The sequence below is a fragment of the Dendrobates tinctorius genome, unplaced genomic scaffold (assembly GCF_039654945.1).
Source record: "Dendrobates tinctorius isolate UK_male_01 unplaced genomic scaffold, ASM3965494v1 ptg000016l, whole genome shotgun sequence".
In the NCBI taxonomy this organism is placed as follows: Eukaryota; Metazoa; Chordata; class Amphibia; order Anura; family Dendrobatidae; genus Dendrobates; species Dendrobates tinctorius.
This window is the reverse complement of record NW_027361684.1, coordinates 5,316,346-5,342,102: the sequence shown is the minus strand read 5'-3', so window position 1 is coordinate 5,342,102 and position 25,757 is coordinate 5,316,346. Positions and strand designations below refer to the sequence as shown.

Sequence of the window (25,757 nt, the reverse complement as noted above, 5' to 3'; positions counted from 1 at the left end):
GGTGTAGACGTAGAGCGGGCGCGAAACTACTGATGGGCGTGGTTCTCAAGCTGCTACCTTGAGCACGTGACTTTTAGCAGAGGGGCGTGGCTAGTCGGATAAGGGCGTGTTGGTCATTAATATTCATGAGCTGGGCGGGTGCGGGTGCGAGGCCCGGGCCGCTTTGTCCAGTTGTGGGTGGTGGCGACGAGTTGCGGAGCGGCCGCGAGGATGTCGTTCATCCCCGGACAGCCGGTCACTGCCGTCGTGGTGAGTTGCACTTTTCCTGCCCGGTGCAGTTTAGTTCGTGAGTGGAGCACAAGTGTCCGGTAACGAGTTCTTGGGGGACTTTCACCTGCAGGATGGCCCCTGGTGATGTCACACGGGCACCGGGGCTCTCCTGGAAAGCTGCTGCTCCTTTCTGCTCTGCACATTGCATTGAGCAGAGAGGGTCAGGTCACTTCTGTGTCTCCTCCTTGTGATACTTGGGTTTTTGTTTTTTTGGCAGCAAAGTTATAAGGAAAGAAATGCCAAAGTTTCTGTCACGAAACAAGAACGCATATAACTTGCTTTGAGTGCAGACGGAGTTTTGTGCCCTGCGGATTTTTCCGTGCAGAATGGAAGAAAACCGCAGGTCAAATGACCTGCATTTTTCCTGCCGATTTCTTCCATTTTTCACGCGGTTTTCATGTGGTTTTTGTGCGGTTTTCCATTGCAGTTTTCCCCCTGCGGATTTGGTGACAGGAGAGATAGAAAACCGCACAAAAGAAGTAAGGCTGTGTGCACACGCTGCGGATTATGTGCGGATTCTGTAAAATCCGCAGGTGAAACCGCAGGTCAAAAGACCTGCGGTTTTACCTGCGGATTGCTCTGCGGTTTTGCCCTGCGGTTTTTCATCTCCTCAATGGAGGAGATGGCAAACCGCAGCAGAATCCGCAGAAAGAATTGACATGTCAATTCTGTCTGCGGATTGAAAACCGCAGATAATCCGCGTGGAAAATTCCGCACCGTCTGCACTGCGGTTTTTGATTCCCATAGGGAATCATGGTACTGTTCACCGCAGCAAAAACTGCTGCGGGTCCGCAGCGGCCAAAACCGCTGCGGAACCGCAGCAAAATCTGCAGCGTGTGCACACAGCCTTACATGCTGCGGATTTTGTACCGCGGAAAAATCCGCAGCGTCTGCACAGCGTTTTTTTTTTCCATTCATTTTAAAGGTACTGTACATCACAATGCGGATATGCAACGTTTCTGCGCGGTAAAATCCGCTGCGGAAACGCTGCAAATCTGCATCGTGTGCACATGGCCTAAAGATGTTGTGTGCGGGGGGGAGGGGCGCGTGTATTAACCCTTTCCCACAGCAGACAATTTTTGTTTTCGTTCTTTACCTTGAGCCACTTTTTTTTTTTGCCCCCCCCCTTCGAAATAGCCGTATAAGGCTGGTTTCACATTAGCGTTTTTTAGCGCAGCGTGCGCGTCCATGCGCATGCGCCATGCTCCCCTATGTTTAACATGGGGGCGCATGGTCTAGCGTTTGTGTGCGTTTTCGTGCGCATAGGTTTTTTTTTTGTTGTGCGTCTAGGCACGCCGGACGCAACCTGTTGCATTTTTGGTCCCTCTAACCTGTGTCAAAAAAACGCATGCGCATGTAATGCACACGGAATGCGCCAAAAAAATCATAGTAGTCTATGGGAACGCAGGCGTGCGCATGGATATGCGCACGCCTGCGTTTAAAATCGCATGTGTTGTAAGAGTTAACATGGCTAGAAACTGGTTAAACTGCATGCGCCTAAAAAAGCAACTGCATGATGCATTAAAAACGCTGATGTGAAAGTAGCCTAAGTTGTCATTTTGAATGTCCCCATTCGTATTACCATATAATGTACTAAAAACTGGAGGTAAAAATCAAAATGATGTAAAGTGTTGGAAAAAAAAAAGTTGCGCCGTTGGTTTTGAGATTTTGTTTTGATGGCATTTTATTGTAAAAAATGACCCAGCGACATGATTCCTTCATTCTTCCAATGTTGCATGACCGCCTTACTGAAAGAGCGGCTACCGGGAGAAAATGAAAATATCTCCTCTTGGGAGCCGCCGGCTTTCAGTCAGGGGAGCGGCCGCTGTAAACACGCCCACACACTTTGACAGCTCATGGCGCAATGAATCTGTCCGGAGCGAGCTGTCAATGTGCCTGGCCACTCACAGTATAGTGATTGATGCTGTGAGCGGTGACTGTAGCCGCTCCGTGCACACACCCATGACTGAAAGCCGGCGGCTCTGGGAGAAGATAAGTGAATTTTTCTTCTGGTACCCACACTTTCAGCAATGTTACCGGGCAGCATTGGAACGCTATTTACCTTAAGGCCGGGGTCAGATGCAACAAACTCGGATGAGTCTCGCACGTCAGTACCCGGCACTCGGATCAGAGCGTTCAGCTTCATGTATTTCTATGCAGCTGAACGCTCCGATCCGAGTTTCGGGTATTGACGTGCGAGACTCATCCAAGCTTCTCTAGCTGCAGGTTAAATCACTTTCTGAGGTTACAGGTTCCATTAAAAAAAAAAAAAAATTGTTTCAATTTTCTGAGACTAATAGCTATTTTTTATTTTTCTATTGATGGAGTTGTGTTGACTTGTTTTCCTGGTGGTGAGCTGACATTTTCATTTTTACTATTTTGGGGTACACTTGATGTTTTGCTTTTTTTTCTTAAGTTTTTTGAGAACAGGTGTAGTGATTACAAAAATAAACAAGTAAAAAATAGTCCTGGGTTTGACAGATCTGTGTGGTGACTGTTTGTTCTGTGCCCCATGAGGGTGCCCGCTGCCAAGCACAAGTATTGCAGTGATATTCTCCATAGCAGCATTTACCATTGCACAGAAGCTGCAGTTTATGCAAGTGTGACAATCCCACAGAGAATAAAGGGTGCATAAATGCTGTGGATCTCCATCTCACCTCTTTTATCAGCGTACACTGTGGATATTTTTTGAAGCATGTGCACAAGATTTATTATGGCGCTTTTACATTTTGTTGGTCCTGTCAGGGGGGGTTTACGTCTGCCCCAACTCCCAAAACAGGATTCAGGCGTGTGCGCCTACGGGGCCATAAACAATGTGTCCGTGCGCTCAAATGTTCATCATTTTCAAGTGGACACCCGGATGCAGTCTACTATGTGTGAGCGTCCACCTCCAGTAGCCTTATATCCCCGACAATGATGAAACGTGAATGGTGGGTCCTAGGTTATCAACGGTGCATAGAGGTGTTAACTGTCATGGAAATATGCATCTAATAAAAAAAAAAAAACTCTTAGTGGCCAGTCTGACAATTGCAAGATTACTATTTTTTTTTTTTTTTTAATTGTGTGATATAAAAAATGTTTCAGATATACTGTACAGCTAACACAGAAACCCGATTGAAATAGGTCATTTTCTGATGATGGCTTCACTTTAAAACCAGATTGGACAAGCCAAGTCCCATTAATTATGAAGTTAATGCAACTTTTTACATTACTTTTTGTTTTCTAAAACTCGTTTGTCTTCATAAGCCATAGATTTCTGGTTTAGTCCTTCAAGGCTCGAGATGGATACCTGTTTTTTCATCTGCTTATCACAGTAGCTCTACATAGACCTTCACAGTACCTAAAGGCTGTCATCCTTTGCATTTCTTAGACTTCTCCTGTGTTGTCCCCGTACTCTGGAATGCTCTTCTTCAGGACACAGACTTGGTTCTCATATTTTTAGTTCTGATCCGCACAAGTATATTGTTTCCTTGTGCGCATGGCTTGATAGCTCTTTGGGATATACATAAAGGATACATTAATGTATCCTATTGATAGTGGTGCACGTTGCATTGGAGTAAGGTTCTGTTCACATCTGTGCCACATGTGGTGGGAGCTAAAAATCTACAGAGCTTTTCCCACCGAGTAAAGGAATAGACCTCATGACCCAGTGCTGGTGGACACTATTGTAAGTCATTGGGGTCTGGCGGTCGTATGCTCAGCAATATTTTCATGAAAAATCCAGAAGAGGACAATCGCCAGATTAGACGTCTTTAGCGTGTATCCCTATAAAGTTTCTTCTATAAAATTGCAACATTAGAACTGATTGTAAACTGAGCAATAACTTCTAATGCAGCTAAGATCTGGTTCCCAAGATATCCCATCGCCTTCCACTGTGGAAACTGGAGATAGCCGAGGTGTGTTGGACGTTCCTATCACAGCTGCATTCCTGAGAGTCTCCGTCAGTTCCTGCCTGAGTCATCCCAGACTTTGACAGCCGCATTTATATAGTTCTTGACGTGTTAGAACACTGTACAGTATGGCTTCTTGTAAATATAGTGAGCGTTAAGGCTGATTCATACGGTAAGAGAAAAGGAAGGGCCTGTCAGCTATCAAATCTGCTTGGAAAACTCCTTCAGAGAGAGATGTGCCCTTCACAGCGACTCTGCTAGAAGGCTATGTTCACACTTTGCGTTTTTGTTGCATTTCTTTTAATGCAAAATGTAAAGGGAATCTGTCACCCTTTTTTTGGACTATCAGCTGCCGGCATTAACATCAGGGGCTTATCTGTAATGCTGTAGATAAGCCCCTGATGTAACCTGAAAGATAAGAAAAACACGTTAGATTATACTCACCGGAGCATATTTCGCCGCAGAAAGAAATGACAGACAACCAGTGTAAACGATAATTTAACTTTTTATTTAAAAAATTTTTTTTTGTAAACTGTTTTTAAAGTTAAAAAAACTTTTTTAATAAAGGTTTGAAACCATAAAAATGGTCATTTTTATTAAAATACACACATAAATTGGTGTAGTGTGGGGTGGAAATACTGCTGGAGGGGCTGCGGGACACTTCGACACTGGGAGTGTGGAGAGAGGACTGGGATCGTGGTGGGGAAGGAACAGTTAGAGGTGAAGGTGTGGAAAAAGCTAGAGAATGGGTGGACATGTGGGAGGCAGAAGAGGTGGTGGGTGGTGGAGTGGAGGGTTGGGCAGGGACTGTAGGAGCAGATGATGTTGTGGGGAAGGAGTTTGGTACTGGGGAGGTTGCTGGTACTGGGGAGGTGGATGGTATGTAATAGGAGGGGGAGGATGGAATGTGGCTGGAGGGGGTGCAGGTGGAGGAACTACTGGGGTGGGAGGAGGAGGTTGGGAGGTAACCTGCTGTAGAGCACCGTGGCACGAATGCATTACATGCATCTGCTGGGTAGGAGAGAGCGTTTCCATGCGCTCCACAACAGACCTGAAAAAGGTGTGGTTTGGCGAAGATCTTGCTTCTGAATGCATGGTTTGCAGAAGTGTCTTCACCTCCAGAATGCTGGAGTTGATCTGCTGAAAGCCTGCGGAGATTTGCATGAAATAAAAAGTGTACCAAAATTTAACTTAAATATTATACTTACACTCTGGTGACCGCCGCGTTGCTGTCGCCGACGACCCTGGGAGGCACTGCGAGACCTCTTGGCCGAGCACCAGATTGGGAAGACTAGAGAAGAAAAGAAAAAAATGTATATGTTTGGATGTTGGCATTTGTTTGCTGTGTGTGGTCTGCAGAACATTGTTTTCTATGTGTTGTGTGTAGTGTGATGTTGTGTTTCTGCGTTTGATGAAAAAATCTTACCAATTGTGAGCCCACTCCAGGTGTCTGTCCACCCCTTCCTTCTTCTAGGAGCTCCTCTTCAGCTTGTGATTCCTGTTTTGAAATAAAAGGCAATGAATAGACATATAATAATCTTTATTTTTATATAGCGCTAACATATTCCGCAGCGCTTTACATTTTGCACACATTATCATCACTGTCCCTGATGAGGCTCACAATCTAAATATATTACAGAGATGATGGATTTTGGAAATAAAAACTTACCGTCAAACGCTGACGATGCGAGGGAGGGCTCCCAGAAGAAGATGTGCTGTCATGTTGCTGGCCAGACTCCATGGCTGTGGGTGGTGGTGCTGCTGCTGCTGCCAGTGCTGCTGCTGCATCTCTTGGGCGGCTGTTGAATAAAGAGAAACAAAGGGCCAATGAATATCTTGATATTCCATGGCCCTAGTTTTGAGGAATGGGGGATTTGATAATTACCGTCTCTCATCTGCTGGTGGACTCCCCTCCCGTTGTTCAGCATGTTCCCTTTGCTGCTCCATTTGGGGTGGTGATGGTGCTGCAGTGGTCTCCTGCCTTCTCCTGCGCCTGGTTCCTGTCTTGGGTGGCATGTTGGGTGTGGCTGAGGGTCCCACTGTCATGCTTTTATATATGTGTGCTGTGGGCAGAGCTACTTGGCATGCTCAGACCCAAAAAACCGGATCCGGCGCATTGCGGCGCTCATAGACTTTCATTGTGTGAAAAAGCCGGAAGCGCCGGAGCCGGTGGGTCCGGCTTTTTTGCCGGAGACAAAAAACGTTACAGTTGCCGTTTTTTCCAGACGCCGGTTTGCGACACATTGCCGGATCCGGCGAAAACCGGACGAAACGCATGGCCATCCGGCGCAAATGCAAGTCAATGGGGGGGAAACCGGATCCGGCATTGCATTTCGCCGGATCCGGTTTTTGTCAAAAGAGCCGGATCGCGAAAACCTGATGTGTGAAAGAGGCCTTACGCAGAACCCTCCCTAATTCTTTACTATATGGGCTACATAAAGTTTGTTCTGGTGGACTCAAGCCATCCTTGCTTTACTCGAGCCAGCCTTGCCGCCACTTATTCATCAGTGTTTGATGCAGGGAAAATGCCTGGTAAGGCTTCTTTCACACTTCAGTCTTTTGGTGTCAGTCAAAATCCGCCCTTTTGAGAAAAAAACGGATCCTTTTTTTTTTTTTTTTTGAGCGGAATCCATTTTTTTTCTCAGACATGCATTGGGGACGGATTGTGATGGATGGCTGTCCGTTTCATCCGTCATTTGACGGATCCGTCGGAATTTCAGCGTCCGTCGTCTGGCTACAACGGACATGGTAACGTTTTTTGTGTGCGTCGAAAAGGCGGACGGTGACGGATCCGTCGCCGTCAATCCTCTGCTAGAATGGACACCTATGGGTGGCGGATCCGTTGCCGTTCGTCATATGACGGAATCCAGTGACTGATTCCGCTTTTGTAATCTGAGAATGCCTGGAAGAGTCTCTCTCACACACACACACGTTACTCACTCTCACTGTCACACTCTCACTCACACATCAGTTTTTTACAATCAGTCACAATCCGTCAAAGTTTGAAAAAAAAGGATCCTGCGCAGATTGTGAAAAACTGATGCAACGGATCAGTTTTTTTACGGATCCATCGTAGCAGCTGTAGGGGTTAAATTAAAGGAATAGAAATTATTGTGGGCATGCTCAGTTTTAAAATACGGAATCTGTCAACGGATTCCGTCTTTTGACGGACAGCGACGGATCCTGCGCCTATAGGCTCCAATGTAGCCAACGACGGATGGCGCTGGATCCGTCGCTGTCCGACTTTTCGACATACACAAAAAACATTACTTTGTCCGTTGTATCCGGCCGACGGACAAAGATTTTGACAGATCCGTCGGAAGACGGATGAAATGTGCTGCCATCCGTCACAAACTGTCGCTAATACAAGTCTATGAGAAAAAAACAGATCCAGCACAATCATTTGCTGGATCCGTTTTTTTTGACAAAACGACGGATTGTGACTGATGGCAAAAAACTGATGTGTGAAAGAGGCCTAAGGCCTCTTTCACACTTCCGTTTTTGACCATCAGTCAAAATCCGACAGGTTTTGAAAAGAACGGATCCGCCATTTTTTTTTTTTGCGGATCCATTTTTTTCCCCCATTGACTTGCATTACTGGCGGATCTTGACGGATGGCCATCCGTTGGAGCCGTTTTTGTGAGGATCCGCCAAATTTTTTGCGGCCGCCGGCATGCCTGGACGGACCTTGCAACGTTTTTTTTGTAGCTGGATCCGTATTTTCCAGTGCGCATGTCCGGAGAAAGGAAGTCAGGGAGAAAATTAACCCTGAAATCCTTTCTGGCAGACGAAAAAATTCTCTCTCATCTACTGTTCGCTGAGGGTGTCAGGCATATTCACACTGTGCCCATTTAACAGACAAAACCTAAGACAGAAATAAAATGAGCATATACCGTGCGATAAATAGTAATAGCACATATAAATAACATAACAAACACTGTTTTTTGATCCAAAAAGTGTAAAAGCCATTCCACCGCAACAAGGTTGGGACAGTCCTATCCTCGAATATTAAAACCGTACCTTGTGTCAGAAGACCTCAATGTAGCTGGGGGGCAGCAGGACCAAGGCCCAACTGTTTAGGCACCCAGCCATGGGAAGCTATGTCAATGAAATGCAAAGCTCAAAAAAGGGGGTGCCCTGTGTAACAAAGTACAAGAAACCACATCAAAACCAAATAAATGAGCCGGAGCATAAGTTGGTTTACATGCAATGTATAAGAGCATGTTCACACTGTGGCCATTTAACAGAAAAACCTAAGATAGAAAGAAAATGGGCATATACCCTGCTGTAAGTAAAAGTCTTTATTTAGATGTAGTATTTACTTACATCAGGGCATATGCTCGTTTTGTTTCTGTCTTAAGGGGGTTTTACACTAAGCGATATCGCTAGCAATATCGCTAAAACGTCACTGGTTTTGTGACGTTATAGCGATATTGCTAGCGATATCGCTAAGTGTGATACTTACCAACGACCGGCTCCCCCGCTGTCCATCGCTGATCGCGCGAGAATGTCCGGCTCCATTTCTCGTCGGGCGCTTCCTGCTGAGACTTCCTGCTGTGATGTCCAGCGACGCGTGGAGGCGGGCGGGAGGACGTCAGGATCGCTGTGTGTGAAAGGTGAGTATCGTGCGCTGCGTCGCTGCTGCATCGCTGTGAGATCTTTCTGTATGAAAGCTCACTAGCGATCATTTAGCGATGAACCAGCTATCCTGACCTGGTCGGATCGCTGGTTGGATCGCTGGTGCATCGCTAAATGTAAAAGGGCCTTTAGGTTTTATCCAATACAATAAGCCAGTCGCCCAAAGTGCCTCATTCTGAGTGGGGTTTACTGATTGAGATATAGAAGAGAGGGACATTTTTGTCCCATTTTGTTCTGAAACTGACACAACTCTGATGGATGTGGGTCACGGACTTTCCGAGCAGTGAGAATGGCCTGATCTCTCTGCAGTGTTTGTCTGGGTGGATTTGTTTATTCTCATCGCCCATGGTTACCTCTCCATAGGTCTGAGCTGTACCTCAGTCACTCCTCTGAGGTAGAGAGCTGTTCAATTTTTTTCCCCATGTATGATTATAATAAACGATGCATGTGGGGATTTTTGTTCTTTTCATCTTTTAACAAAAGGTTTTAGTATCTATATTTTACATGGAATATATATTGTCTAATCGTCTTTGCAGTTTATGCAGCCAATTTTACTTGTACATTGGTTTATAGTATTACCTACGCTTTATGCTTCCAGAATTTCTTGCACTTAAGATGGATTAGTACATAATGACTTATTAGGCCAAGATCACACACTGCATGTTCTAAGAGCTCAGCCATGTACCCCTAGCCTTTCCTCCGCCTCTTCTTCACTGTCCTGTGTCTGGCTGTAAGATAACTGTCTGCAGCACAAGCCTCCTCCTCCTACTGCTTAGAAGTCTTTTATCACATTCAGCAGCAACAGATTGATCAATCCGGATCATGCAGAAAATCCTGCAAGAACAATAGTGTGTATTTTAAACATCCATTTTTAGGGCTGGTGTTCCTTTTTCAAGGCTTTAAAAAAAAAAAAAGAACTGGCCATCATTTTTTTTTTTTTTTTTTTTTTTAAGAAGTGTGTGAAGACAGTCCAACACTTTGGACTAGCTTTTATCAGCAGAATGAATGGGCACCAGCTTTTTTACTGCTTCTTCAGGCACATCTCCCTACACACCACAGTATCTTACACAGCAGCTCAAATTTAGGTTATCGGTGTAAAATACAGATCCTTTTTTTTTTTTTTTTTTTTTTTTTTTAATAAATAAGCCATCCTTGAGTTGGCGTAGCTACAGTCATATGTAAAAGTTTGGGCACCCCTATTAATGTTAACCTTTTTTCTTTATAACAATTTTGGTTTTTGCAACAGCTATTTCAGTTTCATATATCTAATAACTGATGGACTCAGTTATATTTCTGGATTCAAATGAGGTTTATTGTACTAACAGAAAATGTGCAATCTGCATTTAAACAAAATTTGACCGGTGCAAAAGTATGGGCACCCTTACCATTTTCTTGATTTGAACACTCCTAACTACTTTTTACTGACTTCCTGAAGCACTAAATTGGTTTTGTAACCTCATTGAGCTTTGAACTTCATAGCCAGGTGTATCAAATCATGAGAAAAGGTATTTAAGGTGGCCACTTGCAAGTAGTTCTCCTATTTGATTCTCCTATGAAGAGTGGCATCATGGGCTCCTCAAAACAACTCTCAAATGATCTGAAAACAAAGATTATTCAACATAGCTTTTCAGGGGAAGGATACAAAAAGTTGTCTCAGAGATTTAACCTGTCAGTTTCCACTGTGAGGAACATAGTAAGGAAATGGAAGAACACAGGTACAGTTCTTGTTAAGCCCAGAAGTGGCAGGCCAAGAAAAATATCAGAAAGGCAGAGAAGAAGAATGGTGAGAACAGTCAAGGACAATCCACAGACCACCTCCAAAGACCTGCAGCATCATCTTGCTTCAGATGGTGTCACTGTGCATCGGTCAACAATACAGCGCACTTTGCACAAGGAGAAGCTGTATGGGAGAGTGATGCGAAAGAAGCCGTTTCTGCAAGCACGCCACAAACAGAGTCGCCTGAGGTATGCAAAAGCACATTTGGACAAGCCAGTTACATTTTGGAAGAAGGTCCTGTGGACTGATGAAACAAAGATTGAGTTGTTTGGTCATACAAAAAGGCGTTATGCATGCGCTGTATTGTTGACCGATGCACAGTGACACCATCTGCAGCAAGATGATGCTGCAGGGCTTTGGAGGTGGTCTGTGGATTGTCCTTGACTGTTCTCACCATTCTTCTTCTCTGCCTTTCTGATATTTTTCTTGGCCTGCCACTTCTGAGCTTAACAAGAACTGTACCTGTGTTCTTCCATTTCCTTACTATGTTCCTCACAGTGGAAACTGACAGGTTAAATCTCTGAGACAACTTTTTGTATCCTTCCCCCTGAAAAGCTATGTTGAATAATCTTTGTTTTCAGATCATTTGAGAGTTGTTTTGAGGAGCCCATGATGCCACTCTTCATAGGAGAATCAAATAGGAGAACTACTTGCAAGTGGCCACCTTAAATACCTTTTCTCATGATTTGATACACCTGGCTATGAAGTTCAAAGCTCAATGAGGTTACAAAACCAATTTAGTGCTTCAGGAAGTCAGTAAAAAGTAGTTAGGAGTGTTCAAATCAAGAAAATGATAAGGGTGCCCATACTTTTGCACCGGTCAAATTTTGTTTAAATGCAGATTGCACATTTTCTGTTAGTACAATAAACCTCATTTGAATCCAGAAATATAACTGAGTCCATCAGTTATTAGATATATGAAACTGAAATAGCTGTTGCAAAAACCAAAATTGTTATAAAGAAAAAAGGTTAACATTAATAGGGGTGCCCAAACTTTTACATATGACTGTAAGTGTCTTCTTGGTATATGCACCAAAATTTATCATATGGCACTCCCTTGTCTGAAGTTGGCCATACATATTAGATAGCTGTCGATCAGCTGCCAGCTATCTCCTCCATACACAGGCCGAGAGTCCCTGTGTTCACATCGCTCTTTCCAATCAACAGGCGGTGGTTTATCTTGTTGCTGAGCAGAAGATTAAATTCCAACTGTGCAATCCTTATGTTCCCAAATGTAATTTGTCAGGGGGATTTTACCTAATGTGTATTGGGGCCTTAAAGGGATTTTCCCCCAAGAAAAAGTTGATTTTCATCAATAGATCTTAGAATAATAATAATTTCCACAATTGGATGTGTTTAAATAAAATGTTCCTGTGCTGAGATAATCTTATAGATGTGCCCCTGCTGTGTACTGTGTAATGTCTGTGTCTGGCCGTACACGGAGAGCAATAGAGAATATACAGACATTACAGCATGGGATCGCAGTGCTGTACTAACAGATCACTCAGTGCACACAGGCTGCCATATTTGTCAGCAGCGCGTGTCCTATTTACACAGGACGATGCATTACCAAGAACAATGATTTTTTTTTTTTGCACAACACAAAAGATCATTACACCCAATGAAAGATCGTTTTGCTTATTTATCAGGTTATTAGCAGCCTGACACTAAGGCTATGTTCCAATGATGAGCTTTTGGTGAGTTTTTAATGTTGCAGATATTCTGCACCCATTAAGTAAAATAGGTTACTTGCATTTTTTGGAAAATACGCAGCGTAAAAAAAACTCACCAAAAACTCATCATGGGAACATAGCCTAAACGATTATTGTGGCAGGAGCGCTCTTAGGAACCGCTCGTTCACCATAATCTTACAGCTTTAGAATAATTTTTCTGTCTCGCACTTGTCACCAGGATCCCTCTTGTCATTCCTCTCCGTATGAGATCATCCTCTTCACAATACAGTCATTTAGCTAAAAGGCTTGGCCAGGTCCTAAGAACAGAACGGTAGCAGTCTGTGCGCCGTCCAGCAGTTTAATATATGCCGTATCCTGTACTGACAGATGCTATCTATACTACAAAGTGCTGATTTTCTTTTTCTCTTTTCTTAAAGCAAAGAGTTGAAATCCATAAGCTGTGTCAAGGGGAGAACCTGATCCTGGGGTTCAGTATTGGAGGAGGTATAGATCAAGACCCCAGCCAGAACCCATTTTCGGAGGACAAGACAGATAAGGTGAAGATCTGGTACCGTAACCGTGGCTGTTTTTTAAAGGGGTTGTCCGGGCTTTTCACATAATCTCAGTACATATCTGGGCTGCAGAATTATGACAATAAGTAATTTAATTTACTTTCTGTCACTAGTTTGCACGGTTTTCTAGATATTCTGAACAGAACGTCCAAGGGGGGGGTTGTTATGGCATTGAAATGAGAACTAGTCGTAACCTCCTACTCTACTCCAAACATGCCCTCTATAGCAACAACCCCACCCTCCATAGCTACAGGCCCTCCCCGTCCACATGAAGAAGCCCTCATCACACAGTAACAAATCCTCCCCCTCTAGCAGCCTCACTGCAGAGAGCAGAACCACCCAGCTGCTCCTCCCCCAGACACAGGCTGAACAGTGATCTATGGAAAGTGAAACTAGTGAGGAGGGAAAATCATCCTGTATTCTGGGACAGTCTACTCCCATCAGTATTTGTGTCATTAGAGACACAGTGCTCACACATATACTGAACCAAATCTGCTGCTGTGTGAAGACATCAGTGACATCTCATTCACACAGCAGAGGCTTTGTCACACAACAGATTACATCAGTGACTGCCATCCCCTGTGCAGATTAGAAGCTGCAGACCCCCATCACTGGCCATCACACAGTCTGTTCTCACTGCTGCCAGCAGCCTGGGACAGTGAGGGAAGGAATTACTGATAATGAGTTATGTATTGTAGTAATCATGGAGTGGCCCAGACTACAGGACGATTTTCCCTCCTCACTAGTTTCACTTTCCATAGATCACTGTTCAGCGTTAGTGATGGAAAGTTCGGCTCTTTTTGGTGATCCGGCTCATTCGGCTCCGCTCACCATAAAGAGCCGGCTCTTTTTTTAAAATAGAAATCCGTTTTCCACAGTTATTGTTCTACGTCTTTGCCTGTGAAGTGAGGGCCTCATTCTCCCCCCTGTGTGACGCAGTGTAGACTGTTATTCAGCATTGCTGCTTCCTCAGATTGTCAGCTCTTGTGATCAGGCCCCGACTCCTCCTCGGTTGTAGTCTTAACATGTATTGTGGCATTTTTTGTTAATCTCCTTTGTGAATTAGTAAGTGCTGAGATATGTGTTGGTGCACCTGATGCAAACGCAGGTCCGTGCATCCCTATGTTAAGTATAGGGATCTAATCTGGATCAGGATGCATCAGGATTGCTACACATCACAACGCACCGTACCAAAACACTAGTGGGCTGTATCATACCATGCTGGGCTGTATTATACCATGCTGGGGGGCTATATACCAAGCTGTGCTGTATTATACTATGCTGGGGGGGGGCTTTATACCATGCTGGGCTGTATCATACCATGCTGGGAGGGCTATATACCATGCTGGGGGGCTATATACCATGCTGGGCTGTATTATACCATGCTGGGCTGTATTATACCATGCTGGGGGGGCTATATACCATGCTGGGCTGTATCATACCATGCTGGGGGGCTATATACCATGCTGGGGGGGCTATATACCATGCTGGGCTGTATTATACCATGCTGGGGGGGGCTATATACCATGCTGGGCTGTATCATACCATGCTGGGGGGCTATATACCATGCTGGGCTTTATTATACCATGCTGGGGGGGCTATATACTAAGCTGTGCTGTATTATACCATGCTGGGGGGGGGCTATATACCATGCTGGGGGGCTGTATTATACCATGCTGGGGGGCTGTATTATGCCATGCTGGGGGGCTGTATTATACCATGCTGGGGGGCTACATACCTTGCTGGGCTGTATTATACCATGCTGGGGGGGGGCTATTATACCATGCTGGGGGGCTGTATTATACCATGCTGGGGGGCTGTATTATACCATGCTGGGGGGCTGTATTATGCCATGCTGGGGGGCTGTATTATACCATGCTGGGCTGTATTATACCATGCTGGGGGGGCTATATACCATGCTGGGCTGTATCATACCATGCTGGGGGGCTATATACCATGCTGGGCTGTATTATACCATGCTGGGGGGGCTATATACCATGCTGGGCTGTATTATACCATGCTGGGGGGGCTATATACCATGCTGGGGGGGCTATATACCATGCTGGGCTGTATTATACCATGCTGGGGGGGCTATATACCATGCTGGGCTGTATTATACCATGCTGGGGGGGCTATATACCATGCTGGGCTGTATTATACCATGCTGGGGGGGCTATATACCATGCTGAGCTGTATTATACCATGCTGGGGGGCTATATACCATGCTGGGCTGTATTATACCATGCTGGGGGGCTATATACCATGCTGGGCTGTATTATACCATGCTGGGGGGGCTATATACCATGCTGGGCTGTATCATACCATGCTGGGGGGCTATATACTATGCTGGGCTGTATTATACCATGCTGGGGGGCTATATACCATGCTGGGCTGTATTATACCATGCTGGGGGGGCTATATACCATGCTGGGCTGTATTATACCATCTTGGGGGGGCTATATACCATGCTGGGCTGTATTATACCATGCTGGGGGGCTATATACCATGCTGAGCTGTATTATACCATGCTGGGGGCTATATACCATGCTGGGCTGTATTATACCATGCTGGGGGGCTATATACCATGCTGGGCTGTATCATACCATGCTGGGGGGCTATATACCATGCTGGGCTGTATTATACCATGCTGGGGGACTATATACCATGCTGGGCTGTATTATACCATGCTGGGGGGGCTATATACCATGCTGGGCTGTATTATACCATGCTGGGGGGCTATATACCATGCTGGGCTGTATTATACCATGCTGGGGGGGCTATATACCATGCTGGGCTGTATCATACCATGCTGGGGGGGATATATACCATGCTGGGCTGTATCATACCATGCTGGGGGGGCTATATACCATGCTGGGCTGTATTATACCATGCTGGGGGGGCTATATACCATGCTGGGCTGTATTATACCATGCTGGGGGGGCTATATACCATGCTGGGCTGTATTATACCATGCTGGGGGGCTATATACCATGCTGGGCTGTATTATACCATGCTGGGGGGGCTATATACCATGCTGGGCTGTATTATACCATGCTGGGCTGTATTGTACCATGCTGGGGGGGCTATATACCATGCTGGGGGGCTATAAACCATGCTGGGCTGTATTATACCATGCTGGGTTGTATTATACCATTCTGGGAGGGCCATATACCATGCTGGGCTGTATTATACCATGGTGGGTTGTACACCATGTGTTGCTGGGCTAAAGACTATGCGGCTGTGTTATATACCATGGGGGTACATTTTACATTATATTCTATAAGGGGAGGCTGTGTTATATAATATGGGGGGGCTACATTATATTCTATGGGGAGGTGGGCTGTATTATATTCTATTTGGGGCTACATTATATTCTATAGGGGGGCTGTATTATATTATATTCTATGGGGGCTGCATTATATTCTATGGAGGGGCTACATTATACTATATAAGGGGCTGCATTATATCCTATGAGGGGGTTGCCATATATTCTATGGAGGGGCTGCATTATACTATATGGGGGGACTGCATTATATTCTATGGGGGGGATACATTATATTCTATACAGATATTATATCTAGCCCTGCATAGACTCAATATTAGATAACAAATAGCAAATAACTTTGTTGCCCTATGAAGGGGGGGGGCGAAAAATTTCTTGCACAGGGGCCCACTACAGTCTATGTCCGCTCCTGCACTAGTGTGAACGCAGCCCCACTCATGCAGCCCCTAACCAGGAGCCCCCATACATGCTCCCAATACATTTTATTATCATTACCACAGCATAGCACAGGGCACAAGCCCTTCTAGTGAGGCGGGAAAGATCACTGTATGACAGAGCAGCATAGTCTATATTATGTCTGCAGACTGGTCCCATACAGCACATCCCTCGCTTCCGAGCATGCTCAGTGCCGCAAAACGGATCCCTGCACATGGAAGCACATGGATCCGTGTTGTCCTGGATCCGTGCTCCATAGAGCTCCATTTCAATTCCAGACGTGTAGCCGCGGATCCGTGCGTCTCCCTGTGCCTGCGTGTTTTTCAGATGACACAAAACTGCAACAAGTTGCGTTTTTGTGCATCTGATAAAATATGCAGACATGCGGATCTGTGGGAAAACGGTGACATCTGGATGCACACGCAAGTCCCATCCGTCACCACTGATAGTCAGTGGAGACGAAGACGAATCCGTGTGCAGCCATTTTCACACGGATTGCAAAATATGCAAGTGTGAGACCAGCTTACCCTATATAATGATTGGGGCTGGACCGAGATCTCTCCAAAGGTTTTACCTAAAATCACTTTATATTACTTCCCCTACCCTTAGGGCTGATACTCACTAGCGAGAGACTCTGACGATTCTTGTGCGAGTCTCACGCATGAAAACTTGGCACTGCCGCCGTCACTCGGACTGGAGCGTGCGGCTGCATAGAAATACATGTAACCGCACGCTCCGGTCCGAGTGCTGGTGGCAGTGCCAGGTTTTCATGTGTGAGACTTGCACAAGAATCACGTGCGTCTCTCACAAGTGAGTGTAAGCCGTTGGCAGCAACAACTCCCGTCGTGTATCCTCCTCCCTGCAGTGTTGTCCTGAATCCTCCTGGCCCTGCGTTCAACAGGATCGTTACATAGCAGCACTAACGCTGTAACGGATGAGTTAACGCACCCATTGGCCGCAATGATACTAACGCATCCAAAATCGGCCTGATGCGTTACTTCATGACGCACCCACAAATGCTGCAGACCGCGATCCAGGGGGCGTCATGAAGTAACGCATCATGCCGATTTTGGATGCGTTAGTATCATTGCGGCCAATGGGTGCGTTAACTCATTGTTACAGCGTTAGTGCCGCTATGTAACGATCCCATTGAACGCAGGGCCATAAACGCAATGTGAACCTGGCCTAACACTATGAGATGATCTACCAAACAATGTGCGGAGTCTCTCCTCCTACACATACTATATACTGTATGTATACGCCATGGATGAGGAGCCAGTAAAGAGTATCTTTATTTGGGACTAAAGATAACGCACAGGTCATTGCAGATGATGATGATGATGACAAACAATGTGCTGCGTCCCTCCTCTTACACAGTCACACACCATATATGCCATGGAGGAACTGGCAGGATATATTTGGGACTGAAGGGTTAACTCACGTGCATTTATCCACAGCTCCTCCTCTCCTGACCGCTCCTCCTCTCCTGACCGCTCCTCCCCCAGATGAGTCACAGTCAGGATTCAGTGCTTCCAGGCACCAGAAAAAAAACAAACTGCTCATTCACCCTGCAGAGCCGACTCATTTCGTTCACAGCAGGGAGCCGGCTCTTTGTATCGGATCGTTCACGAACGACACATCACTATTCAGCGTGTGTCTGGGGGAGGAGCAGCTGGGTGGCCTGCTCTCTGCACTGAGGCTGCTAGAGGGGGAGGATTTGTTACTGTGTGATGAGGGCTTCTTCATGTGGACGGGGAGGGCCTGTAGCTATGGAGGGTGGGGTTGTTGCTATAGAGGGCATGTTTGGAGAAGAGTAGGAAGTTACGACCAGTTCTCATTTCAATGCCATAACACACCCCGCCTTGGACGTTCTGTTCAGAATATCTAGAAAACCGTGCAAACTAGTGACAAAGTAAATTACTTATTGCCATAATTCTGCAGCCCAGATATGTACTGAGATGTGAAAAGCCCGGACAACCCCTTTAAGTTTTAGGTGGTGACTATTTAATTAGCCTCTTTTACAACATGTCCTGGCCTGTTCTAAAGCCTTTCTCTTCATCGGTATGATGCATTTATGCACTGCCTTTAATTCGGCACACATTGTACACAGATTATGTTTTGCGTTTCCATCGGTGTCTTACACTTCATAGGGGTGACGCATGACACGTGAAGTACTTTTACAGCAGACTTTTATTTTTCACACATGGAATGCCAGCCCAACTCTCCCGCAGTTGCATCCACATATTATGGATCCCTTCAATATAGATAACTGATCTCCAGTCCAATAAATCCATTAATGTGTATAGAAGAGGTAATTCTCTAGAGTGACATGATCACCTGAGAGCTCCCAGCCCTGTCCCTACAAAGCCTACCTTCCTGAGTATGTCCCCCATGCAGCTGACAATATCTTATGTGTGAAAGCAGTATTTTGTGCTTTGCAGAATAAAGTATGTCACTTCTTTCCGCGTTTTTTTTTCCAGCATTTTTCACCAATTGAAAGTAATGGATGGTGAAAAAATGCTGAAAAAACGCAGGTATCAGGTTTTGCTGCGCTTTTTGTGCCAAAACTTTATGAAGTAGCATATAATTTTTTTTGTCACTAAAGTTTATCAGCATGCACAAGAGACAAATGTATCATGACAAAAATGCAAGAAAAAACGAGCAAAACCTGCTTTTTTCTGCAGCTTCTTTACTGCCTAGAGAGCAGATTTTGCTGCTGAAAAAAAAGTTGAAAGAATGCTATGTGTGAACATAGCCTAATGGTGAAATAATGCTTACAGTTCCCCTTCCAATAAAAAAAAAAATAGTTGCTACTTTTCTGTAATGTTCCTGAATGAAGAATTTAACATATAACTCAATGGGTTTCTTGCTTTGAATCCTAGGGCATCTATGTGACGCGAGTGAGTGAAGGAGGACCTGCAGAGGTGGCTGGTCTTCAAATGGGAGACAAAATCATGCAGGTAAGTAGATCATTATTCTGCTGCATCTGCAATAAAGTGTAACCTCCCCAGACGCCGCCCTGAACACCAATGTCTGCTTCTCTCCGGACAACCCATCAAGTAGTTTGGTTCTGCAATAATCGGCACGTCCCTGTCTCTTGTAGGTGAATGGATGGGACATGACCATGGTGACACATGATCAGGCTCGAAAACGTCTCACTAAGAAGAATGAGGAAGTTGTCCGGCTTCTAGTGACCAGGAAATCCCTGCAGGAGACTGTGAGGCAGTCTATGAGGCCATGAAGACCGCTCTGCTACATGGAGCTCGTCATCCTCTAGGTTCCACTAAAGAAGAAGTGATGGGCAATCTTGTATGTATGAGTCGTTGCTGGTCTGAAGATCCCCAAGATCCAGCGTCGGCACATGTTAGTTTGCCTCTCGCCAAGTGATCTGTTCCTATATACATGCTTTACAGGCCGTGTCCTCCTATAATCACTACGTCCAATGCCACAGGCACTCCTAGGTTTCTATAACTCCATTCCTTTCGGTGGACAGTGACCATGCATTATACATTAGTGAGAATGGGGAACTAGAGTCCCTCTATCCCAACTAGACCTTAGCTGCCAGTCCACCATTAACCTCACTTTTTATGATGTCAGACTTAAAGATGCCTTAATTGTTGGTTATAGACTAGAAGGGTGTGGTATATAGCCATTTATTAGCATTTGCCATCAGTCTCGTCTACATGGTTAAAATGTTTCTCCTCCTGTCATATGTTTTTAAAGAGGACCTGTCCGCTTCAGAGATGCCTCTTGTAGTAAATCCTGGAGCCCCTTTTCTTGGAACTCTTTAAGTTGTGCCATTCCCCTGTTATTCCTCTTGTATTAATAAAATGGCAAGCGGGTGTCGCCATCCTGCTTGCCATTGGGGTGTGCCCCTACTCATTTTGGCACTGATAATCTAGTGCTGTAAGTGTCCACTTTGTGGGCAAACAGAATGGTAACAAGCAGTTGTCTATCTGACTTTGTATTTCCCGGAGGAATGGAGCAACGCAGAGCTCTCGGAAAGGTTGCCCCCCTGTTGGCACTTCCTGGGCCATACAAGTATTTACTAAAGCAGAGCTGGCAGATCTTATTAAAGCTATTCTTTTACTAATCCTGGTACTATAAAGAAGTAAGTCCTTTACTAGAAAACGTTGTTGCTACACACAAAGGTGTAAAAACAAATGCAATCCTAGCCCATAGCCGTACATTCACACCTGGTACTACTCTACACTAAAATTATAGATTTTTGTTTGCCATCTTGTCCTAGTCGAACCTCCATTTCCAATTTTAAAGGGGGTCAACACAGAATGACTGTTCAAACCAAGCTCATGGCACCTGCTTGTTTTTCCTCTACCTTCCCCCTTCTCCGGTTTTATAATGCCAAAGCTGTCAAGGAAGAGGTGGGTGGAGATTGAGGGGAAAACAAACAAAATTGGGAAGGTGAATATGAATGATTGACTATTGCATGGTGCCTGGTTTGAACAGTCATTCTGTGCATACAGTCCCTTTAACATTAATTCCACGTTACCACCATAGACCTGTTATGTATGAATGTAAATGCTTAGCTTCACTATGACCAATTATTATCTTACAAAAAGGACCTAGATGGCCCTGACTGATGCTAAATGTTACCCCGTCTGCACAGCTGGCGGCACAAGGGACGGTCTATAACCTCTGTACACGTATACCAAAGACTAACGCCAATCTTCTGCTAATTGTAGTTTATCGTTCTGCCATCACAAAGTAATATTTTGATAATTACGGTTTTGCATAACTTCATGAATTGATCAGGGCATAGTAATATACTAGAACCATTTTATTATTGTATTCCCGTCACCATGTTTATCTGTTTGATTTGTATATTTCTTGCAAAAATTTATAGATTTAATCGGAAAAACTGAACATTCCTCTTTGAAAGCTTTTTTGTGTTTTTTTTTTTTGTCTAATCTGCAAATTTAACACTGAGCCAAAATGTGAATGTACCCTAAAACAAGTGTGTGACCATGCCTTTTCATAACCAGGGGACACGAGAGGATGTTCTGATAGAGGTTTCTGTGGCTGGGGCCTAAATCCTCCAAGAAATCAGCATTTTTTTTTCATGCCATCGTTGATTTTGGTGCTGAATTTAGCCTTGGATGCCTCTCTATTATACATTGCATGAATAAAATCCACTGTAAACTTCCACACCAACAGATGGGGAACATCAGGTAAATTCCTCTTCAAGGATCCGTTTTTAAAAAATCAAGCTCTGAAAGGTATGACCACATGCATCAAATTTCCTGCAGAAAATTTTCTGCAGCAAATGCACAGTGCTTTTTTTGCAGGAAAAAATAAATACAAAAATAGAGTTCCCAGGAAAAAACTCTGAATATTTTTTTTACCCCTATTTTAGACAGCCACAAAACGTGGTGGGATTGCTTTACAAACACAGGCAATCCCCGCATGTTTCGTGGCTAACAACCGCGAAACATGCAGCCGCAGGGACTCGAACATCTCACTCGAGCACCCGCAATACTCTGTGCGTACCCGAGCACACATTGCAAACTCGAATAATGAGCACTGGCGCTGATTTAAAAATCTGCAGCACAAGTCCGTTTCAGCTTCAGATTTTACATGCACAAGTTTAGATGAAAAAGTTGCAGCATTCTCATCCGTTGGGAATATGCACGTAGGGCGAAAGCCGCCTCCAGCATCATCCTAGATCTGAAACGCAGGATCCATCCAATCTATAGTGTCCCTACTCTAATTCCCGTTCCCCCCACAGACTCTGTATACAACCTCATACAGCAGGCCATGGAGTATATGTTGCAAAGGTTGCGCACACACACCAATGTAACCTTACACTACACTGTGTGCCAACTGTACGTAATGTGCCAAAAGCAGGATAGCAGAAAACCACAGATGATATAGGAAAGCTTGTTTTCCTTTTTATGGCAGGAAATATTCTGTATACAACCCACAATGTTCATTAGGAAGTGTGAATGATGGTGTGCATACACATTATGGCTCCATACCGTAGCGTTAAACTTTCCTCAATGGTTTTCAATGCATTCTTGAATGCCATGATGAGTTCTGCACCCATACTTGCCTGGCACAAATCCTACCTGTGATACATGGAGATTTTTAGATATTGACAATTGCAGACTGAGATTGAATAAATCAACTTGGGTTTTCGACTGCAACGCTGCCGTTTTAACAATGTTGTTCCAAAGTCTGTGCGTAGCCCAGGACTAAGCCCAAGCCCTCACTATAAGGCTATGTTTCCACGTTAAGGAAACCCTGCGGAGAGGACGCAGCTCCACCCAAAGCGCTGCCCCCTTTTTCCACGCGCTGTGATTCCGCATATGTTCATTGAACACTTGCAGAATCACCGCGTCCAATACATATTTATGTTGCGGAGACTGAGCGTCTCTGCAAGATAAATGGACATGCTGCAGTCTATAAAGATGGGCCGCATGTCCAGTTAAGCAGGTCTGGCGCCTGCGTGTTTGTACGAATAGTGGAGATGGGATTTCATAAAATCCCCTCCACTATGCTGTAACATCTGGACGCTGCGGCTTTACGCAGCGTCCAATCCGCAGCGTTTCCTGAACGTGGAAACATGCCCTAAGAAACGTCTAATACAAGAAGTGGGCGCTCTAATGCCCTTAGTTACAGAGGACATGAGCTCTCATCTCTGGCAGTGTCATTACAAACATTTCTAGTAGCTATCCTCTTATAGTGCGGAAAGCTCTGGCAATCATAAGCAGGCATCCTCGTACAACCACCACCACAGCTTAGAACAGGCTACTCCTTTGTGAGACATAGGACACTTATCTCTTCACTGTAGAGTGATGACCTTTTCTGGAGCACAGCAGACCCGAGTGTGATTAACTTAACAGCTTTTTTTTTTTTTTTCCCTCTAGCAGTCAATGTGGAGTAGGAGCAGTAGAGCAGATTTGGCAACATTACACTTTCTTTGACCATGCAAATTTGACAATGTGTATTTGGCCTTGCCAGTAAAGCTCATTTGAATTTAAGGGAAGAGCAATTTGATGTGTTTGTAATCAGAATTCACTTCTGCAGTACTGCTCCTCCTCACACACTGACTGTCAGAGATGAGAGCTGAAAGCTAATCACACTCAGGTCTGCTATGCCCCAGCATACGTCATCACTGCAGTGAGGAGAGCTTACTTTGGATTTGATCATCTCTCCCTAGTGTGTTGTTGCCTGCTTATGATTGGTCAGTGTCAGATTTAGGCAGAAGTACACTCCCCCAGTGAAATCTCTCTGGTAATGTCCACTGGGATTTAAGAAAAAAAACCAACTGTTTAGGTGCCAATACTTTGATTTCTAGTATCTCTGCAACATAGAGGCAAAATTTAAAAAATATATATATATTTTGTTCCGCAGCGCCTATTACGTTGTTTCCCGTTCACCATTAAAAATTTGGCGAAAAAGACTGCTTTAAGTGAACTTTTTCCCCTTACATTCCAAGAACCTGAAATAGTCAATGATTTGAAGAACAGGTTTCTTTGCAACTTGCCCAATTTCATGCAATGTGAAATTAGTTTTGTATGTTTGTATATACCGTATCTTTGACTTTCACAGTGCCTTTGATTCTTGCTTAACGGACCTTATCCACAAAATGCCTAATGAATGAACACTCTCAGACCAAAAAAATAGCCATGTTGGCCTTAGCAATTTTTTTAGTGGTTCATAGAAAATGATGAACTCAAAAGGAGAGAGAAAATAAAGGGAACTTCAGATTTGCTGCAGCTTTTTCCATTGCAAATTCTGCAGCAGAGGGTAGGTTCATATTGGGTTTTTTAATCCATGTTCTGGATCAGATTCTGATCAAAGATATCCTGTAACCTTGTAAAAATTGGCCAGGCTTTACTCTTGTCGTATTCCTGCTGCTTCCCGAGTGTTCTATATAGCCACACACTCATGGCCGGAAGTGTTGCTTAAAACAAAGTTGTTTACCCACTATTTTCGAGCCGTATGGCAGGTTTATTGAATAAGGGGGTGGAGAGCATACACGGGTAAACTAAAACCAAGTGCAAAAACTGGCCACTTTTGACCTGGTGACTGGTTCTCTTCAATACGACATGTTTTTATTTTATTTTTTAATGGGGAAAATGCTGCTATTGTACAATAGTGCATTACTGTTTTTTAAGTTTCAAATTTGGGCACTAAAGTAGTCAGGTTTCTGTTGCATCTTTCTTTTTCTGCCAGAAAAATCCTTGTGAAGAACTGTTGCTAGGCCCGGGGCTTCTCAAACCTTTTCTACTGGGGCCTTACCACGCGGATGACTAGTTTTATCCATAGAGTAACGACACCCCCGCTAAGCTCTGCTTCAGCAGCGGTAGGACACAGCGGGCGGCCCGAACATTGCTTAGTGGCTGTGTACTGCCGTTTTCCATCATTCTCCACTGTTCGGTGGGGGGGTTGACCCATAACAATCTCGTATTGACCTCTCTCCACTCACAGATCAGTAATATTTCAGTCTTGGGCCACTTCCAAAACCACTAGGTGGCTTCTCACAGTCCGAGAAGGGCTGGTGTATAGGACACCAGACAAGATGCTTCCGGGGGTTATACGGTTGACTAGCTCTCAATGGCCTGTCCTCACCCGCTGTCGCCTATGGCAAGATTGTCACTGGAGGTGTGGAAGACTACGCTTAGGTATTGCCTTTTGAGCACCTCCTTTAGTTGTCAGCGAACGACATGAGAATACTTATTTTTCTAATACTGTTCATTTAGTATTCCAGTATATCCAGGCATACACGGCGCGCTTCTCTTGTACAGACGTGTACACCTGCCATATAGACAGTGATCATGCTACGGCGGTAACAAAGCTATAATACGGTGTAATGAGCGGCCCGCACTGTGTGACACTCCTTCCTACAATAAGTCAGCTTATCAGCAGATGTGACTTTTTTTCTCGTCGATGGGTTTTCCGTTTTCTATTTGTATAGTGTACAGATGAAACCACTTATTCATGGACACTGTAAATGATGATACTTCTTGAAATGCACTAATTTTGCACTCCTCATCGCTGACCAAACATGTGCCGGGCTCACAATGTGTTAGGCCTAACTAGTAGCTTTTATACTGTTTGTACACATGTCAAATAAATTAAAAACCTGGATTTGTTGTGCATTTTGCTCTTTTTTTCTAATCTAATTCTAATGTTGGATTATCTTTAAAACTAACGTCTAGAAAGCACAGTCTCGTCACCCTCATCGCTCTCGTC

At 44.6% G+C, this 25,757-nt stretch overlaps 1 protein-coding gene across 1 annotated transcript; it reads left to right on the top strand.

Annotated features, from left to right (window-relative positions):
* The first annotated feature begins 89 nt into the window (after nt 1–89).
* Nucleotides 90–25,652, top strand: TAX1BP3 (Tax1 binding protein 3). Its single transcript, XM_073565315.1, has 4 exons — nt 90–249; nt 12,686–12,805; nt 19,421–19,498; nt 19,642–25,652. Exons 1-4 carry the CDS (start codon nt 211–213, stop codon nt 19,777–19,779), a joined length of 375 nt encoding a protein of 124 aa, XP_073421416.1. The 5' UTR covers nt 90–210; the 3' UTR covers nt 19,780–25,652.
* Nucleotides 25,653–25,757: the final 105 nt, after the last annotated feature.